At 43.0% G+C, this 16,553-nt stretch overlaps 1 protein-coding gene across 21 annotated transcripts in view; it reads left to right on the top strand.

Annotated features, from left to right (window-relative positions):
* The window catches only part of TANC2 (tetratricopeptide repeat, ankyrin repeat and coiled-coil containing 2), a 283,394-nt gene that overhangs the window by 183,227 nt on the left and 83,614 nt on the right, over positions 1 to 16,553 (top strand). For all 21 annotated transcript variants that reach the window (XM_072028945.1, XM_072028943.1, XM_072028946.1 and 18 more), the window contains one exon: positions 8,649 to 8,912. In XM_072028945.1, coding sequence (XP_071885046.1) covers positions 8,649 to 8,912 — 264 coding nt within the window. The remainder of the gene's footprint in view (positions 1 to 8,648; positions 8,913 to 16,553) is intronic.

The following is a 16,553-nucleotide window of genomic DNA, read 5'->3' as shown; positions in this document are numbered from 1 at the left end:
AGAAATGGAGAAATGAGTGATAAAAGTTACAGCTATGGGGAGATCTCCTGATCCTCGTCTCCTGTCTGTCAGTCCTCAGCCGCAACAGGCATCACCTCCAAATCTCAGTCGTGAATCACCACCAGTTTGTATTTTGAGAACAGAGGCTTTAAAGTGTGTCCCAGGTCAGTGTGCTCTGTGTGCGGTATTTGAGAATTAGCGAAGGCCAGAAAACAGATAATTAATAAAACAGTTAATTAAAGTGGGAAGGCAATGCTTACACCATAACTGCATTTCCCCATGTGTTTTTGCTTAACATAAAATGTTTTTGTACATTTTAAGCTCATTTTACATACCCATGTTGCTAGACACAGCACAAACTTGCCCGGACAAACTAGAATGGGCATTTTTGTGCTTAAACATGGATGTGAAGCCCACGTTCCTTAAAGAGGACAAATTGAGCTAAAGAAAGCACACTTGTGCGTGTCACCTGTTCCTTAATTTCAGTTATCACCAGAGAACAGACGTGTCATATCTTTAATCTGCATGGCACGGGGACCATGGCACGCTTAGTGACCGCGTCAATAAATGCACCACTTGGGTTGCAACAGCCTTATTTTAATTTTTAAAGCCCTTTGTAGCAAAGGAAAGTTATTTCTACTTAGTTGAAAGAGTAACAACAACGTTACAAGCTCCAAATCTTCAGATTCACACACTCATCACCTTTCCCAGCACAAACTCCTTGCAAACTGTGTTGGGTTTTCTTCATCTCAAAGGCTCAAACTGGGTTTAGAAGCACAGTGCAAAGCAGTAGGACAGACAAGGGGAATGAAGGCAGCTGAAGGAAAGATGAAGGGAAATAGTATGAAAAAGGGTTAGAATTTTTTAGCTTTTATATTAGTTGCATTTTATTATAGCAGCTATCAAAAGCAGTAATAAATGTAATCGTTAACTTGCAAAAAAAAAAAGGGGGGGGCAGGGTAGGAAAGGGGAGGGGAGCCAAAAGGAGAGATAGGAGCAAGTCAGCCCTTTCTCCTCGAAGCCACTAAATCGTTTTTGTGTAAAGCAGAATGGCTGGTGAAAATGCTGACCTGATTTTAACCTCTGAATAGCTTCCAGGATTTTTTGGCTCCCACTGTATAAAAGCAGCCAACTGTTAATGTTCAAAATCTGCTACTGAAAGGAAAACTGGTCAAGGCATCACGTGCTCCTGCAGCGAGACTTTGTGCTTCTCGTCCCGACAGAAGTGGGCTTCTAAAGTTTTGCTGCTTGGATGCAGCAGAAAACACAAAAAGAAATCTCCGACAGTCTTAGGCAAGTCTTAAAATAAAGCAGAGAACATTTCTTGCCAGAACGGGAAGATCACCCAAGTGCTTGTGATGTTTGAGTAGCACTTCGTATCATTTAGTAGCAGTCCCAAGGGTATTAAGTGAGCGGCTGCGTTCCTGTGTTGAATCTTCCTGCAGAAGTGACATTTGCAGTGCTGTGATTTACTCCCTGACGAAACGGGGCCGCGCTCCTCCTTTATGTAAACTTCTGTGCTAATCTGCAACGTGTTCCCTGCTTAATGATCAGGGGATCTGAGTGAGGAAACACAGGTGTGATGCTGAGGCAGCTGGAAGGAAAGGCAGTGAGCGGTGTAAATCCTCTTGCATCACTGCTGCAGTGATGTAGGTAGGTCTAATACCACGTGGACCAGTTGGCTTCACTTAAATTTTGTGGATTTTACAAATACGACACATAAAGGGTCCCTGTCCCCTCCCGGAAATCTGCCCGGTAGCTTTTTTCATGTTTTCCCCTCCTTGATGCTTTTTGTTCCTCACTCTGACTCCTGACTTTTTATCAAGTTGCTGCTTTCTACAGATTTATGCATACGTTGGTTGAAAACAGGATTGTTAATAAATTCATCTAGGCTGCGTGCGAGGCAGAGTAGACACTGCTGACAATAAAACAAGATACATTTGTTTGCAAGTTTAACTGTTTTGAGAAGGGAACAAAGAGCAGCTCAAAAAGCACTTCAAGATAAATTTACCTCAGGTTAAATATTTTTGTGATCTTACAGCTGCTGCATTTGAATTCTGACAATCTCATCAGTATTATGAAACGTTCTGGTTAATAATGAATAAGATTTCTAACAATTGCAGTTTTTTCTTAGTCTACCCAGCTTCCATTTGGGTTCATTCCCCAAAGGAGGAGCTCCCTGAAAAATGTCTGCCGTTGATGATGATGAGCTTTTGTTCGTTAATGTATCTGCTCATTGTAGGTGATTGGGCTGACAGTCAGAGATGAAAAGGGAGGCTATTTATCAGGCACGTCAGCAGCTGTTGAGCAAAATTAGTGGGATCACAGAATCTCAACCACATCAAGTACAAAAAAATATCATTTCTGGATCCTGATTAATTTTTTTCTTCATTTCCTTAAAAAGGACAAATTGAGCAAAAGTAAACATGTGCACATGTGAAGCAATTCATGGTCAGGGTGAGGAGTGAGGAACCCAACCAGGCATGAAACAACATTTCTGCCTCCCCCCCAGTGAAGTCTCCGAGGCATCAAGGGCTGTGTTTGCTACCAAAATCTGGCCCTTAAATATTGGATAGATAATAGGTTGGCGACAGGTGGTTGTTATGTTTTTTTGGGGAAAAAAAAAGGTGGAGGTGAGAAAGAAGAGTGTTTAAAGATAAAAGCAGAAGGAAGCAGCCCAGAACACGTGTTACATTAGAACTGTGAAATCTGCTCTGGTTTACCGTCCAGCCTGGTAGATGGAAAAAGAAATGGAGTGAAAAATTGAAAGAAAGACTACACTGAAAAAAACGAGCAGGAGATAGCTAGAGGAAAATTCAAGTTGTTGCTTATATATTAGATTTGGAACCTTTTTACCAGATTTCTTTAATATTCACAATAGAGGACTGTGAAAAATATTCATCACCTTGCTTCAGCAAGTGACAAACTAAGGTTTAGAGAGGAAAGATTTGCTGCTAAGTTTAGTTTCCCGAGCTCAGTATTTGCAGTAACTTGTGCTGTGATGCGGGGAGCGTCCCCGTGCTCTAATGCTGCTTTACCCTTACGTTCCTAGTCTGCAGAGCAAGCAGGTACGAGCCCTTTCTGGCTTGGAGGCATTCATGCCATTCTTCATCCTGCCTGTCAGCCATTGCAGCAGGGAATTCAGATTTAGAACAGCAAGAATATAGGGTCAGCATGATGCTACTGTCAAGGTATTTCTCATTACGTTTCGAGACCTTTTGTGTGCTTACTGTGATTTATAGCAGCTTGAGGCTTGGAGCAGAAATTGGTTTACCTGGTTAATCTCTGTCTTTTCATAGGATTGTTTATGCAAATTAGACCAATTATTTTTTTTCCCCCCCTATTTGAGACCACTGTTGTAAGAGAAGTTAAACTTAGGAAGAACAAGGTGGATTTTGACCTCAAAACCAGGACTGGTTTAAGGTTGTGGTTTGGTGGTTTGTGGGTTTTGTTTTTTGTTTTTTTTTTTTCTTGGATAAGCCTTAAACTTTCTGTCTGATGGTGTCCAGCAGAGAACAACTCCCTCTCTTCCTCTAAAAGCACCCAGTGCTCCAGAGGCCAGCCATGTACTGGTTGCACTGCCCAAGGCTGCCTCCATCCCTGGGGAAAGATTTGGGCTTCTGGTTTGTGCCAGCCCAGCTTTTCTGCTTGGCAGCCAAGCTCCTGGGGGCAGTCTGGGGTGACTTGGCTATATTTAGGCGTATCTTTCTGTGGCTGAGTTTATGAAGGCTTATGTAAATTGGGGTAAAAAAATTATTTTACTCCTTGTCAAGTCATACATTTTAGCTAGGACATCTCTGATGTGATAGGGCAAGTTGTATTTTATTGTGTTACTGGATGAGAGTGAAATGAGGTTAACCTGCAGTGGCTCCACGAGTGCTTCTAGTATCCAGTTTCAGGGCAACACATGAGGCTCGCTGCTCTGCTGCAGTTACTCTTTAAGGCAACAAAATCCCTGTTTCCTATTTGAGATGCATTATAAATCTCTACATACAATTAATATCGGAGCTGTTGCTCGTCATAAAAAGGTAGCTGTAGGAAAGTGCTTTTTCCTTCAGCTCCATCTGCAACGTGAGCATGAAGGTTGACATTTTCCAGGCATGATCTCTGCCTCAAGGAGAATTGGATGGGATGCTAAAAATCCCCTCACGTGTTTGACTCGAGACAAATGCAGTTGAAAGCCTCGTGCTCCGGGGCACAGGCCAACCTGCAACTACATTAGAAATAATATTTGCTGTCCTGTAAATACAACACAGGATATTTCTTAGGGATGTGTAGCACTGGCTTCAGTGATGTCTGGGATGCTGTCTCAGATGCACCTTGGATGCAGTTCTGTTCTTTCCCAAAGAAATAAAAATATTTTAAAACCTGCTGTTGGGAAAAAGTTCTAACCACGATGTTTCGCCAAAGGAAAGGAGCCACGTCAGGGTTCGAAATAAAAAGCTTGACGCAGGCAAAGCATCAAATCCTCTGCTGAGGTAAAAGGCAGGCGTGAGTCTTGAATGCTAAAAGCAAGATGGGATTGTAAAAGGGCCGCTGGTGCATCTCTGGGGTGTCTCCCCGCCCGGCATCAAAGCACACATCCTCAAAGAAGCCGAGGCAGCGCCGCTCACCGATACCGTTGGTGCTGTTACAGAGGGTGGTGGTGAAATCTTGCAGGCAGAGATAGGGCAAATCCCCCGGGAGCCGTGCTGATTGCACAGGGGTGCCTCCGCGCCTTGATCCTGCAGTGAGAGGGTCTGCGGTGAGCGGCGCGGCGCTCTGATGCTTCACATGCCTCAAATTCTGTCCTCGGATTAAACACGGTGTGAACTGCACGCCGGCTGATTCACGGGGGATATGATCTGTATAAGCACCCATATTTATCATGTGCCATCACTGGGGTGCTGCGGAGAACCACAGACGTTTCTCCCTGGCTCTCGGGTCTCTCCTGTTCAGCACACAGCTCCCTTGGGTGCCCCCGTCCTGCTCCGTCCCTGCAGGAATCCCTCCCGTAAAAAAATTCCCAGCAGTGTCTGAAGGCCTGTTTGGATCTGTTATAACCCTTTCATTAAGAAAGGATTAATTCCGTCATCTCCATCAGTGTGACATCTGCATTGTCATTTCCCAGTTTGCCAATTTCTGACTTTGTGGTGCTCTGGACCACCCGCAGGGACACTGACCCTCCTCGTCCCCAGGCTGTGACATCCCGCGTCCTTCAAAGCCCTGAATGTGTCCCGCACAGCTGAAGCATTGCCAGCAACGAAAACTTCAAATACTGGGTTTCTGGTCCATAAATGTCCCTGCAGCCCCTTCTAGCGCTGGCACAATTCCAACAATGTAATGCCAGGTTTTGGTCTGTTGGGATCGTTCCCCATTAGGGCCTCCTTTTCGCAGCCCAGCGGCTGGGTTAGTGCCGTAGTCGGGAATTACAGAGCCACGAAATCTCCACGGATTAGTGCTAGATACTTGCAGGTGATTTAGGTCTTTAATCTAACCAAAGTAGTAATATCAGCAAGAATTTCAACACAAGAGTCAGTTTTTAGTATAATCTGATGTTCTGATGGTCTCCTTACAGCTCTGTACACCAAAATCTGCTTGAGGATGGAAATACGGTCACTGGTGTCATGGTGCTGGTGCACGGTTCCTCACCAGACAGCCTCACCCCACCCTCTCCCCAGCCCTAAACTGCTTTAAGCTGCAGAATATTTTTAGCATGTAGGTAGAGTTCAGGTCCATTAATGACACAACAGCAGCCCTCTTGTGAATTTGGGCAGGATTCAGCCCAGGGGCGGCTCCTCTTTCCCCATGAAACCATCCAAAGTGCTCATTCCTGCAGAGCACAGTTCATCACCCAAACATCTCAAGGCAGCCCCTGTCCTAGAATCCCCTCTGCAGCTCTTTTCTTTGGAAATTTTGGGGTGTGCAGATGGCAAACCTGCAGAAATAATAATAATTCACAGCTTTTCTTCTGGCAACAGGTGTTTATGGGCTTGATCCTGCCTGGAACTTAAATGAAGTTCTTTCTACCCAAAAAGTCTTTGCACTTTTTTTGTACCTAAACCTCACCTTTTGACCCTGGTTATTGCACTGAAACAACCTGAGTTGGTGCACGTAATGTGAAATTTGTGAGATTCAGTGTTGCTCACCCAAAAGTCTGTGGCAAGGTGGTGGTTGCTGAGCTCCAGGAGCCGGGGACAAGCCCAGCTCTGGGGTGGTGCTGGTAAGGCTCTGCCTCTCCCAGGAGACGTGCTCTGTGTGTCGGCTCATGTTGCTGACTTATAGATAGCCTCACGCTTTTGTCTTTTAAATAAAATGAAAATTGTTTTGGTTTAAAATAGCTCATAGAAGAGATTAACTCCATAGAGTAATCGCTTCCAGCCTGTGTAGCCGTGCTTGTATCATCCCGGGCTGTTCAGAAGGTAAATTGATCCGCAGGGAGCAATCCGAAATACCTGATTCAATGAAGAGTTTGCACATAAACAGCCTTAGTGTAAAACAGTGAAAATCATGTTTACAATGAGCACAAATTGACAATTAGAAAAGAGACCAGCAGGGTTTATTATCATTTTTTTGTCACTTCATTAAGAGAAATCTTATTTTGACGCATGGTTATTTTGTTTTGTCCTCAGTTTAATGTATGAAGATTACTGCTTTCAGCTGCTGACGTGTCTCTACTGAGATTAATTAGAAATATACTGGGGTTGTATAAATTAATGGATTTTTTTTTCTGTAAATGGACAGCACAGCATGCTTAGCACCTCAGAGCCAGACTTCTGAAATGGAGTTTTTCTGGGAAACAGTAAAAAATCTGTTTATTGATATTAAGCAGTTTAAGGGATCAAAAGAAATCTGTGAACATCTGCTTCTTGTTTTTATCTTATTTTATCACGTTAACGTGTAAATGTGTTCACCTGACAGCGCGCTGTGTTTAAATGCCAGCATTTGTGAAGATACCAGTTTTATCTGTTACCTGCGTTGGTTTAAAGTTTTAAACAATGATGCAAGCAGCTACATTTTGGAAACCTTGATGAGGTACAAAAGCATTGATCTCACTTTATGGATGGGAAGCACAACCCTGAGAAATAAATAGGTCCAAAAGGTAAAGGCGAAGCCGCACGGGCTGTGTTGGGATGGACACAGATCAGGCACTTCTTGCACGTCTTGGTGGTTTTTTTTGGTGATTTTGTGGCTTCAGATGAAAGCTTTAATTCTGGTTCACGTTATAGTGACATTTAACGTGACATTTAATGCAGATTGATCCTTGGACATTGAAATGAATGGTTTTGCACTGGGGATAGAGTCGAGCAGCCGGCTTGGCACTTATGGAAGGAGAGCAGCATCAGCCCTGATTTTAAGTGCCTGAGGCTGCCTGTTTTGTCAGAGGGGACAGGGCAGCTCTGGCAGGGTATTGCCGAGTCCAATCGGATACCTAACATCAGGCAACGCCCATCACGTGAACAACCAACTAAAATATGTAGTTCTCCGCTCCCAAATGAATTTGGAAAAACAAACAAAAGAACCCTTACCCACGTGCAATTAAACGGCAGCCTCCTTTAGGTGCTCTTTGCCTGGAGCCTCTTCTTTAGGCTGCTTGCCTTCAAAAAGTAGCCAAAGCTTGGCAAGGCTTTAGCCTAAACACACGTGAATCTTAGGAGTAATTAGCTGTTTGCATTCATCAAGACAAAAATAAACGCGGGGCTGGTTGTCAATGAGGCAGCAGAGCTGCAGGACTGAGCTGTTGTGCGGGCAAGGAAGGCTGCCCCTGAGGAAGCCTAACAGCGGGGTTTGTGCTGCAAAAAGAGGAGATGCTGCTGTGCCCAGGGACAGATGGTAGAGAAATTAGCAGAGAATTTGGGCCTGGAGTGGTATTTACCATGGCTAAGTGAAAATGACGTATTTCAGTGGATTTATGTGATAAGTATTAGCGAGTACATCCACAAGCACAGCGCGCCTGGGGCTCAGGAGCAGGCAGGCTGGAGTTGTGTTTCAGGGTTTGGAATAGCAGTAGGAATCTGCACAGTTGTGGCAAGTGAGAGGATAGTGAGTTATATGTTAATGTATCAACAGTCCTACTCTTTTAAGTCAAGCAGTATGAGGGAAAATGTATGGATTGCATTTAAAGCTTGATATAAACAGCTGTAAATCAAACGAGACACCGAGTTCAGTTTCTGAACCAAACGAATCCATAAGAATTAATTGTTCGTGCAAGTCAGGTGTGGGTTTTTATGTGATATTTCATTGTTAAACCGTGTTTATAAATTATATTGCTAAGTTTATAAATTTCTGAAATTATTCTCTGAAAAGGTTGTAACTGTGATGCAAATCGAAAGATATTTGGAGCACTGATAACGTTTCTTCCTTAATCATTTCTAGTCTTTCTGGAATTGCATATTCTAATACAACATTGTACATAATTTTTAATACTCTTTATAATTATAAATGGCTTTTAATAGTATGAGCCAAGACATTATAGCTTAAATGTTCTTTTAGAAGTAGTAAGCAGAAGTAGTATCATTAAACTAAATTCCATCTCTGATTTATGTGCATGTGGAAAATATGATGAGCATCAGTTTTGGCACTTGCGTTGCACAACTCCGTGTATAGCAGCATGTATGCAAGCAATTCTTTCTTTGTTAGTCATTTTGTTTGTAATTTCTTCCTTCAAGCTACTTTGACAAGCTACTCAGAAAATGTGGAACGCACAAAGTATGGAGGGGAGAGCAGTAAAGAGCTTGGATCTGGAGGAAACCTGAAACCCTGGCAGTCCCAGAAGTCCAGCATGGACTCCTGCTTGTATCGTGTGGATGAGAACATGACGGCCTCAACCTACAGCTTGAACAAGATCCCGGAAAGGAACCTGGAGACGGTCTTGTCCCAGTCAGTGCAGTCTATTCCTCTTTACCTTATGCCACGGCCAAATTCAGTAGCAGGTAAGAAATAAACATTTTTGCCTTTATGTCATTATTGAGATCAGAGACACAGCATATACATACCGCAGCCTTTTTCATGTTATCATTACCCACAGAGGAGTCTCCTTTTTGTAGTCGTTATCATTAAGTGTGACAAAAATTGTCTGTCCGTTTGACTTATTACTTCTACATGGAAAATTCCTGTGGGGAAAACTGTTTCTGATGTAGTTTAACGGCTATTTCAGTAATCTGTGGTGTCATTTTTACGAAATTGTACAACTGTAAGATTAGTGGGGAGTATATTTATTAAAATAAAAGTAATTATTTTCTATCATTTTAATGCAAATATAAATATAAAATGCTCAGGTTTAAAGTACTGCATAATTCCAGGACAGTCATTTTTACTCTTTCAAAGGAATCTTTGTAAGAAAAATCAGGTGTCTGATCTTCTCTAATGATCAAAAGAACTTCAGAGTTAAGAGAATTATGAAAAGTTTCCTGCAGAAAAGTTGCTGTGGATCCAATCTCTTGATGGGACTTTGCCCTGCCTGCATTAGCACACGTGTGCATCCACTAACTCAGCTTCTGCAGCATCTGGGATTTGCTAATGACTGAGCTTTTTGTTTTGGCACAGCATCAAAATTTTCTTCATTTAATTTCATAGCCACTATTTGAAAGATCCTTAAATGATGCTGTGACATAGCTTGGTAATGTCTTAACAATCTGCTAAGTTCATCCCTCAAGTTGGTAACAGCAGGAACAAGAGATAGGATCAAAAATACTAAAGCTTTACTGTAAAGCTTCTTGCCTGGAATTATTTTTCATTGCTCAGCTATTTTTTTCTTCCTGGGTAACTTTTTGGGGGTTAAAAATTACATTCAGATGGTCTGCATGTCTGGCTATATAGACATGTGGAGAAACCTTTGTCTTTTTGTAGAGTCCCTGAAGGATTCTCCTTAGAAATATTAGTCCGAAAATTCTGAACTGCAAAGAGCCCAGGAGACTGTCGGTTAAAATAGCATTGCTGGTCCACCCAGGCTGTGTTGCATAACTAGATTAAATTTCCTTTTTAATCCCACTTTGGAAAATCAAAGGCCTGAAAGCAATTGAGAAATGAGGTTTTTTAGATGCTGAAATGCGAAGCCCCTAAGCGTGGTGGTTAAACAACACGTGCCATGTGCTTAAACCTGAAAGACTAAACGCATGGGATTTCAGATCAGAAAGAGATGATAAAAATGAAAGCAGGAAACTCCACTTGTGAAGCTTCATTACTTAAGCTTTGGGTTCACTTCTTAGAAGTGATGTGCCGACACCTGCAGAAGAAACCAGGGCTGGTTACTATACACTTAAATACCTGGGTTTCAGTAGAAAACCATTTAGCAAAGTTCAGGAACGCCCTTTCCTTCTGTGTCTTTGTGCTTTTTAAAATATGTCAGCTAGCACACATACCCCAGAATAAACAGTTGTAGGAACAGCTATGGAAAAGAGGACAAGATTTGGCTGCACCTTTTGTCATTGACTGCCCAAATGTTATTTTCTCTAAGTTTACTGCCCGAAGAGTCAACCTGCTCCATCTGCAAACTCCAGCATCCTGCATGAGCACCTCGCGTTGTGCAGCCAGGTGATGGCCATGGTCAGCAGACTGATCTGACTGAAAACGAACCCTTCAGAAAACACAGACATTAATTTTGAGCCACAGGTTCATTAGTGTGGGGGCTGAAGGCAGAGCACCTGGCAGTGGATGGGGCAGGGAGCAGCCTGTAGGTGGTTGTAGCAGGGTGGTTTTCCACACTGTAAGCTAAGGATGAAGCCACACCTTTGCTAGCTCTCACTGTTCTTCTTTGTTGGTGTTTTGCAACACAGCCAAACAGTCTATTTATACACAAACAGTCTGTTCCATTGCACGGCAGCACTTACACCTTGTGCCTTTTTCTTTTTTTTTCTGCAGTTTTCTTAAACTGCTCCTTGTATATCTTCCAAAATGGAACAAAAATGTTCATTTCTATGCCGGGCTTACAAATGCAGTCAGTGTCGTGTATGAATCCCTCCAGCTCACAAATGGAAGCCGTTCTCCCAACATGTATTGATCCAGTCTTGCACTTAGTTGCATAATACGTCTTCAGAAGCAATTAAAAGCAATTTATTGCAAACACTTTCTCTTGGAAAAACCCTGGAGTACCTTAAAATGCCAAAGCGGGATGTTTGTAGAGATGGGAGGTTTGGTAGAGCACTTCTGGGTCTTGGTAAATCACTCCGATCCCTGGGTTGCTGTGTATGCGATGTGATTTTTTTAAGTTGTGGGAACAGTGGGAGCACTTCCTTTGCGTGAGCTCAGTTGGGGCACATATGGTGACCAACACTCAGTGAATTACTGCACGGAGCATAAAAGTTGCTGGGCAATTTTATGGTTTGAAGCCAGAAGCAGCTGTGAAGGGCACCGCTGTTGTGCTGGGCAGCCAGCATTTCACAGTACTTAATTGAAAGAGAAAGGAGAGCTGGGGTGCGAGAGGGAGGGGGCAAATTGTCCTGAGCTCAGTCGTGGGAGAGCTGAAAGGGCTCGGGGTCACACACAACTCACAGACAATAAATTGCTCGCAGCTTGGCTACGAGTTAAAATACCACTAATAAATTAGAAGAAAATTAAACAAAACGTGAGCATGGAGTCATAGCATTAATACCGTGCTTGCAGGGGGAAAAAAAAAAAAGAAAATTCAGGGACCAGAGCTGCTGATTCTTTTCTCTTAATATCAGACATTAACAGCTCTTAGTTATGTTTTAATTATTGCCACCATACCCCAGAGCCCTGCACCGTCAGCTGGTGCGGTCCAGCCACCAGCCAGTCCTCCCTGCCTTCTGCTTCCACCAAGTCTTCTCGGAGCTAAATATGCAGCTCAGCTCCTAAAATTGTTTTCCTGCACCATTCTCAAACAAACCCAGCTCTGCCTCCAGAAAGGCTCAATATTCCTATTTTCTGCTAACAAATACCTCAGTGATACGGCTCAAACCCACTAAAATAAATTTTGTTTGTTTGGCTGACGTTGTATTATGCTGTATTAAATTAATGTTAAAAAATAAGAGAAAAGCCAATTAAAAATGTTCTTTGTTGTAATTAGGGAAAACCCCTTCACTTCCTACATAGAGGGAAGCTGCCCTACAGGGAGCATTTTGAGAGGTATCGGTACCTCTCCAGAGCGTGACCTTGCAGTACAAAGCAACCTGCCTCCATTCTTCCAGTATTAACAGCAATTTTTCTAGCTGTGTGGCGTTCACAAAGCGTAATTGAGTAATCACCAGTTCTAATTGAAACCCCAAATCTCAAAGCTAAAATGAAAAAAAGAAAAGTTTAACAAAAAAAAAAAAAAAGAAGTAGAAGGAAAGGAACAAAGAGTGGAGCTGTGTACAGAACCAGTTCAAGGTAATGAGTGAGCACGTTAGGGGTGATAAGATGGAAAAATTTCTGTTCATTGCCAAAGGATACAAAGCTGATCTGGTTATCCTTTGTGATCAGAGTGCTGACAGCAACAGCAAATTGCCAAGGAAGTGGCTGTAATCCCCTTTTCTGCTGTGTTTACCTGCTCTGTGAAGTGCTCTTCACTTCTGTACGGTGCGGAGCACTTTGCCCATCTGCAGAGATGGTGTGCTCTGTTTTACTGTGGGAAATGGGAAAGGGCTGCAAGCATCCAGAGGTTGGGATCCAAGAAAAACACCTATAAAAATAATCCCAGGTCTTCCAACAATTCTTTAAAACTCGGTTTTACAGTTCAGAGCCATGTGAATCCATTGGCTTTGCTGTTTTATTGTTCCCAGAAACTGAAAGCTGCAACTGCATTTTCCTCCTACCCTCTTCCAGGCAAATAGGCACAATAACTCATTTTATATGCTTCCAACATTTCTAACAGTAATCATCAGAAGACACTTGACATTGGCGCTGGGCATTCAGGTTTCTGAATGAACACAAAGGCCTCAGCACCGTTTGCAGCTCATGTACACGACGAGCGTCTCATTCTGCTTCCATTACCCGTGAAATGAAACACGAAATCTTGAGTTCTGCAGACCCCGCGTGTGGTTTATAAGGTCTGCTTCAGTGTTAACAGGGAATTAAAATGACCTTTTATAATACTAGTTCCTCTCTTTTTCCTCTCGGAGAATATAAAATAACAGCAAATATATTATTAGCTATTAGCTTAAGCTTTCTAACGGATAAGGAATTTAATCTTTAAAGGTGAGGGCAGGGTTTGCGTAAACGCCCGTCCGTGAGGTCTGTGAGAGCGCAGCGAGCGGTGGTTATCTCAGGAAGCATCCTGTGTCTGGCAGCTGCTCCTCTTGGGATGCTTCTGGCAGAGATGTGAGCGCACAGCAGCCCTGCCTGTGCCACGAGGGGGAAAAGCACAAACCAGGGGCACAGGAAAGTCATAAAAGCTGATTTAAATGTTTCTTAACATTGAAATACATTCGTGTTTTCCTCTGTCCTGTGCTGTCCCTGGAGGAGGCCGGAGAGGTCTCACGAGCAGGGCGAGCGTGATGCTCGGAGGGTCTGCAGAACCTCAGCCAGACCCTGGGAGACCACACTCAGGAAGAAGCACAGCAGAAACTTTTTAAGAATACCTCTTGCTCCACCCAAGGGAAAGAATTGATACCAAAAGGACTGAGAAAGAAGTATAACGTTAAAGGCAACATGCTGCAACACAGGGAAAGGAAGCTCTAATTAGATCTCCTTTAGTGTGCTTGCTTTTCCACAAGCCCTGCAATGTGTTGCAGTATAGCAAAAATTTGTTCTTTTTTTACTTTTGTTACTGGGTTGGTATTCTCTGAATTAGGTACAACTCTTCCTATGAACCATTCCAAAGAGAGAGATGAAACAAAGATGCCTCAGATAAAACCCCAAACTTCGTGTTATCCTAATTGTGCTTGTCTGCTTCTTGATAACTTAGGCCAGATATCTAGCCAAAAATGATGTCATTTATTCTGAAGCAAATTTATTAGTACAGCTGAAAGGAAACTGAATTTGGGGTAAATGGAGAGGACCTTACCTTGCAGCAGTGCACCCTGACATCAGCCACAGCAAGCTGAGCCCCCTCACTCAGCTGGGAGCAGCGGTTCCCTCCCACTCTCCCTTTTTCCCCAAAAAGACCCAATCCTCGAAGTCCACCAGGCATCTGGGCTGCCAGGTAGCACTTCCAAGTCAGGTTGCCTTCCGTTTATTAGTCAAAAAGTTCAGTGAAGCTGAATTGTCTTCCACTAGTTGTGTGCCACTTCCGTGGAAGAATTGCATCAGCAGTACGCTGAGGACTTTTGCTTTTTTCTCCCTTGTGTCCTTGTATCTGCAATCGCTCTGTCTTATTGCACCAAAGAAACCTCACCATCGAGGGGAAGCTTTCAAGAGTTTAATATGATATTTTATAAGTTCAATTTATCTTGCATAATTCTTTGATGTACTGAAGCATATTCTCTAGAAAGATGACTTCTCGTTTCTCTGGCCATAGACCACTTTAATTATTCCTCAGTTCTAAATCAGAGGGATAAATCTCAGTTCATTGGCGGGGTGGTTGGACTGACAGTTACAAGAAGGAGCCACGGTAAAGCCCGAAATGGATGTGGTGTTTAACCACCACTTGTAGCGTGTGAGTCTCTTTGGAGGTGGCTGTAGAGAATGATGATGATGAAGGTAGGACAGAGCCTGGCTTGGGCTGCCGAGGAGGAACCCCGCAGTTCTCGTAGGAGCAGCAGTAAATCGGGCAGTTAGCTCTTCTCTGGCAGCGCACAGCACTTAGCATCTGGGCTTCGCTTGTCTCTTAATCGCCATTTCACAGACAGGATAGAGGCTGAAATGCAGACTCCCTAGATAAATAAAACAATAAACCATGCCAGCTGGCATGCTGCTCTCCCCAGGAGATGGAACAACTGTTCTTCCAAGGAGCTGCGCGCCTATTGCAGTGCCTCAAAGCACGCAGTTGTTTGCTGCAGAAGCTCCTTGCTGCCCATCGGGGCACAAGGAACGCCTTGGAGCAGTGTCCTGGTGTGGGGCAAACTCAGGAGGTCTCCTGATTCACAGTAAAAGAAGTAAAAGACTGGCTACCGTGTTTGTACAGACCTGAGTTACTGGATAAGGAACGACTGGATAGACCCAAAGTCTTCTAACCAAGATCCACATCCTAGAAAAAGAATGCAACTTTTAAAGATTTTTCAGTTCTTTGCCTTAAAAAAGCTTTTTAATTACACAAGTCAGTAAATGCTGGCACAGTTATGTCAGAAACCATCCAAATCCCAACGTGGCTAACCATCCTTTTAGCTGCTAGCTGGTGTGATCGGAGGCCAGCAACCACTGTGAAGGGATGTCTGCCTCCCAAATCAGGCTCTGCGTTAACAACTGGGGGGAGCAGTTGCCCCTAGTACAGGCTCCAAAAACCTGGCTTCATGTTGAAAACCATTTCCTATATTTAAGAAAGAAAATCCTACAGCCCAGAAGTAAGCTGTAAGGAAAGGATGGGCCTGATGTGTGTGAGACACTTGGCTCTTTATCTAATAACTGTGGCTTTTATGTAGGAGATGAAATATCACCAAATTCCATTCATCTGAAGCTATGCTAAAAGCGATTATTGAGGACTTAAAAAGGAGGAGAAAAAAAAAAAAGAAAAAAGATGAACAACAAAAACCCTTAAAAGCAGCCTTTTCAGAACAACAAAAAACCTAAAACTGTCAATATGGCAAAGTAAAAACTATAGCAATGCTGGTTTTTAGCCTCTGTTTTACAAAAAGTAATGTGTCGAGCAGGGAGATGCTGTGCTTGGTTAGACCAGCTGATACCATTTGGAAAACTGGGCTTGACAACCTGTGCATACTCTCAAGAGCTTTCTCTTGAAGTTTTAGATGATCACTGTGATTAATGATTTAAATCTGCACATGAGCTATGAAGCTGAGTCTAGTTGACACTTCTGAAACAATCGACTAAAACCAGTCCTAAAAATGTTGTGAGTCAAGTACGATTCGGGCAATACAGATTGTGTAAGGCATATGTTATGTGCCTCTTGAGAATAACAATTTGGCATTTGAAATCCTGTACAATTAGCAGGAGGCTCTATACTGTGTTAGCATTGCAAGTCTCAGTTCTTGGCCATGCAACATGTTTATAGTGTAGGATTTTCTCAGCGTGCACAAGATGGGCTTGTATGAGGGTGTCTTCCTGGAGACTGCAAGTCAAAAATAATTGCTGATAACCATATTATGACACTGATTCTCAATTTGAAGAGAAATGTGAATTTTCAAAGGGAAAGTTGATTTTTTTTGTTGTTGTTGATGAATAATTGGAGAGAAAATGATTGTTGGTTTTAAGTCATTACATAAATAGAAAAAAGGAGCTTTTATCAGTGCGTTGCTACATTGAATGATCTTGTATAAAGAAATGAAATTACCAGGAAGACGAGTGTTTCTGGCTATCCATGATGGCTCAGTGCTCGGTAGAACAAATGTGGGACTGGCGCAGGGCTGGGTACAGGATTTGGAGGGTAGACGTGCTGTTCTTCAGCAGCTGCTGTCCGTACATGTGTAAGAGTAGAAGGAGTTGGTGGTGAAGCACACGCACAGTTGTGCTCGTTGCAGGTGCCCCGATCCCCTTGTATCACGTCCCAGTGGGGTAATTTTATTTTCCTTCCCTTTTCTTTTCAT

Source organism: Anas platyrhynchos, chromosome 28 (assembly GCF_047663525.1).
Source record: "Anas platyrhynchos isolate ZD024472 breed Pekin duck chromosome 28, IASCAAS_PekinDuck_T2T, whole genome shotgun sequence".
NCBI lineage: Eukaryota > Metazoa > Chordata > Aves > Anseriformes > Anatidae > Anas > Anas platyrhynchos.
Note: the sequence above shows the minus strand (reverse complement) of the source record. Positions and strands in the feature narration are given on the sequence as shown.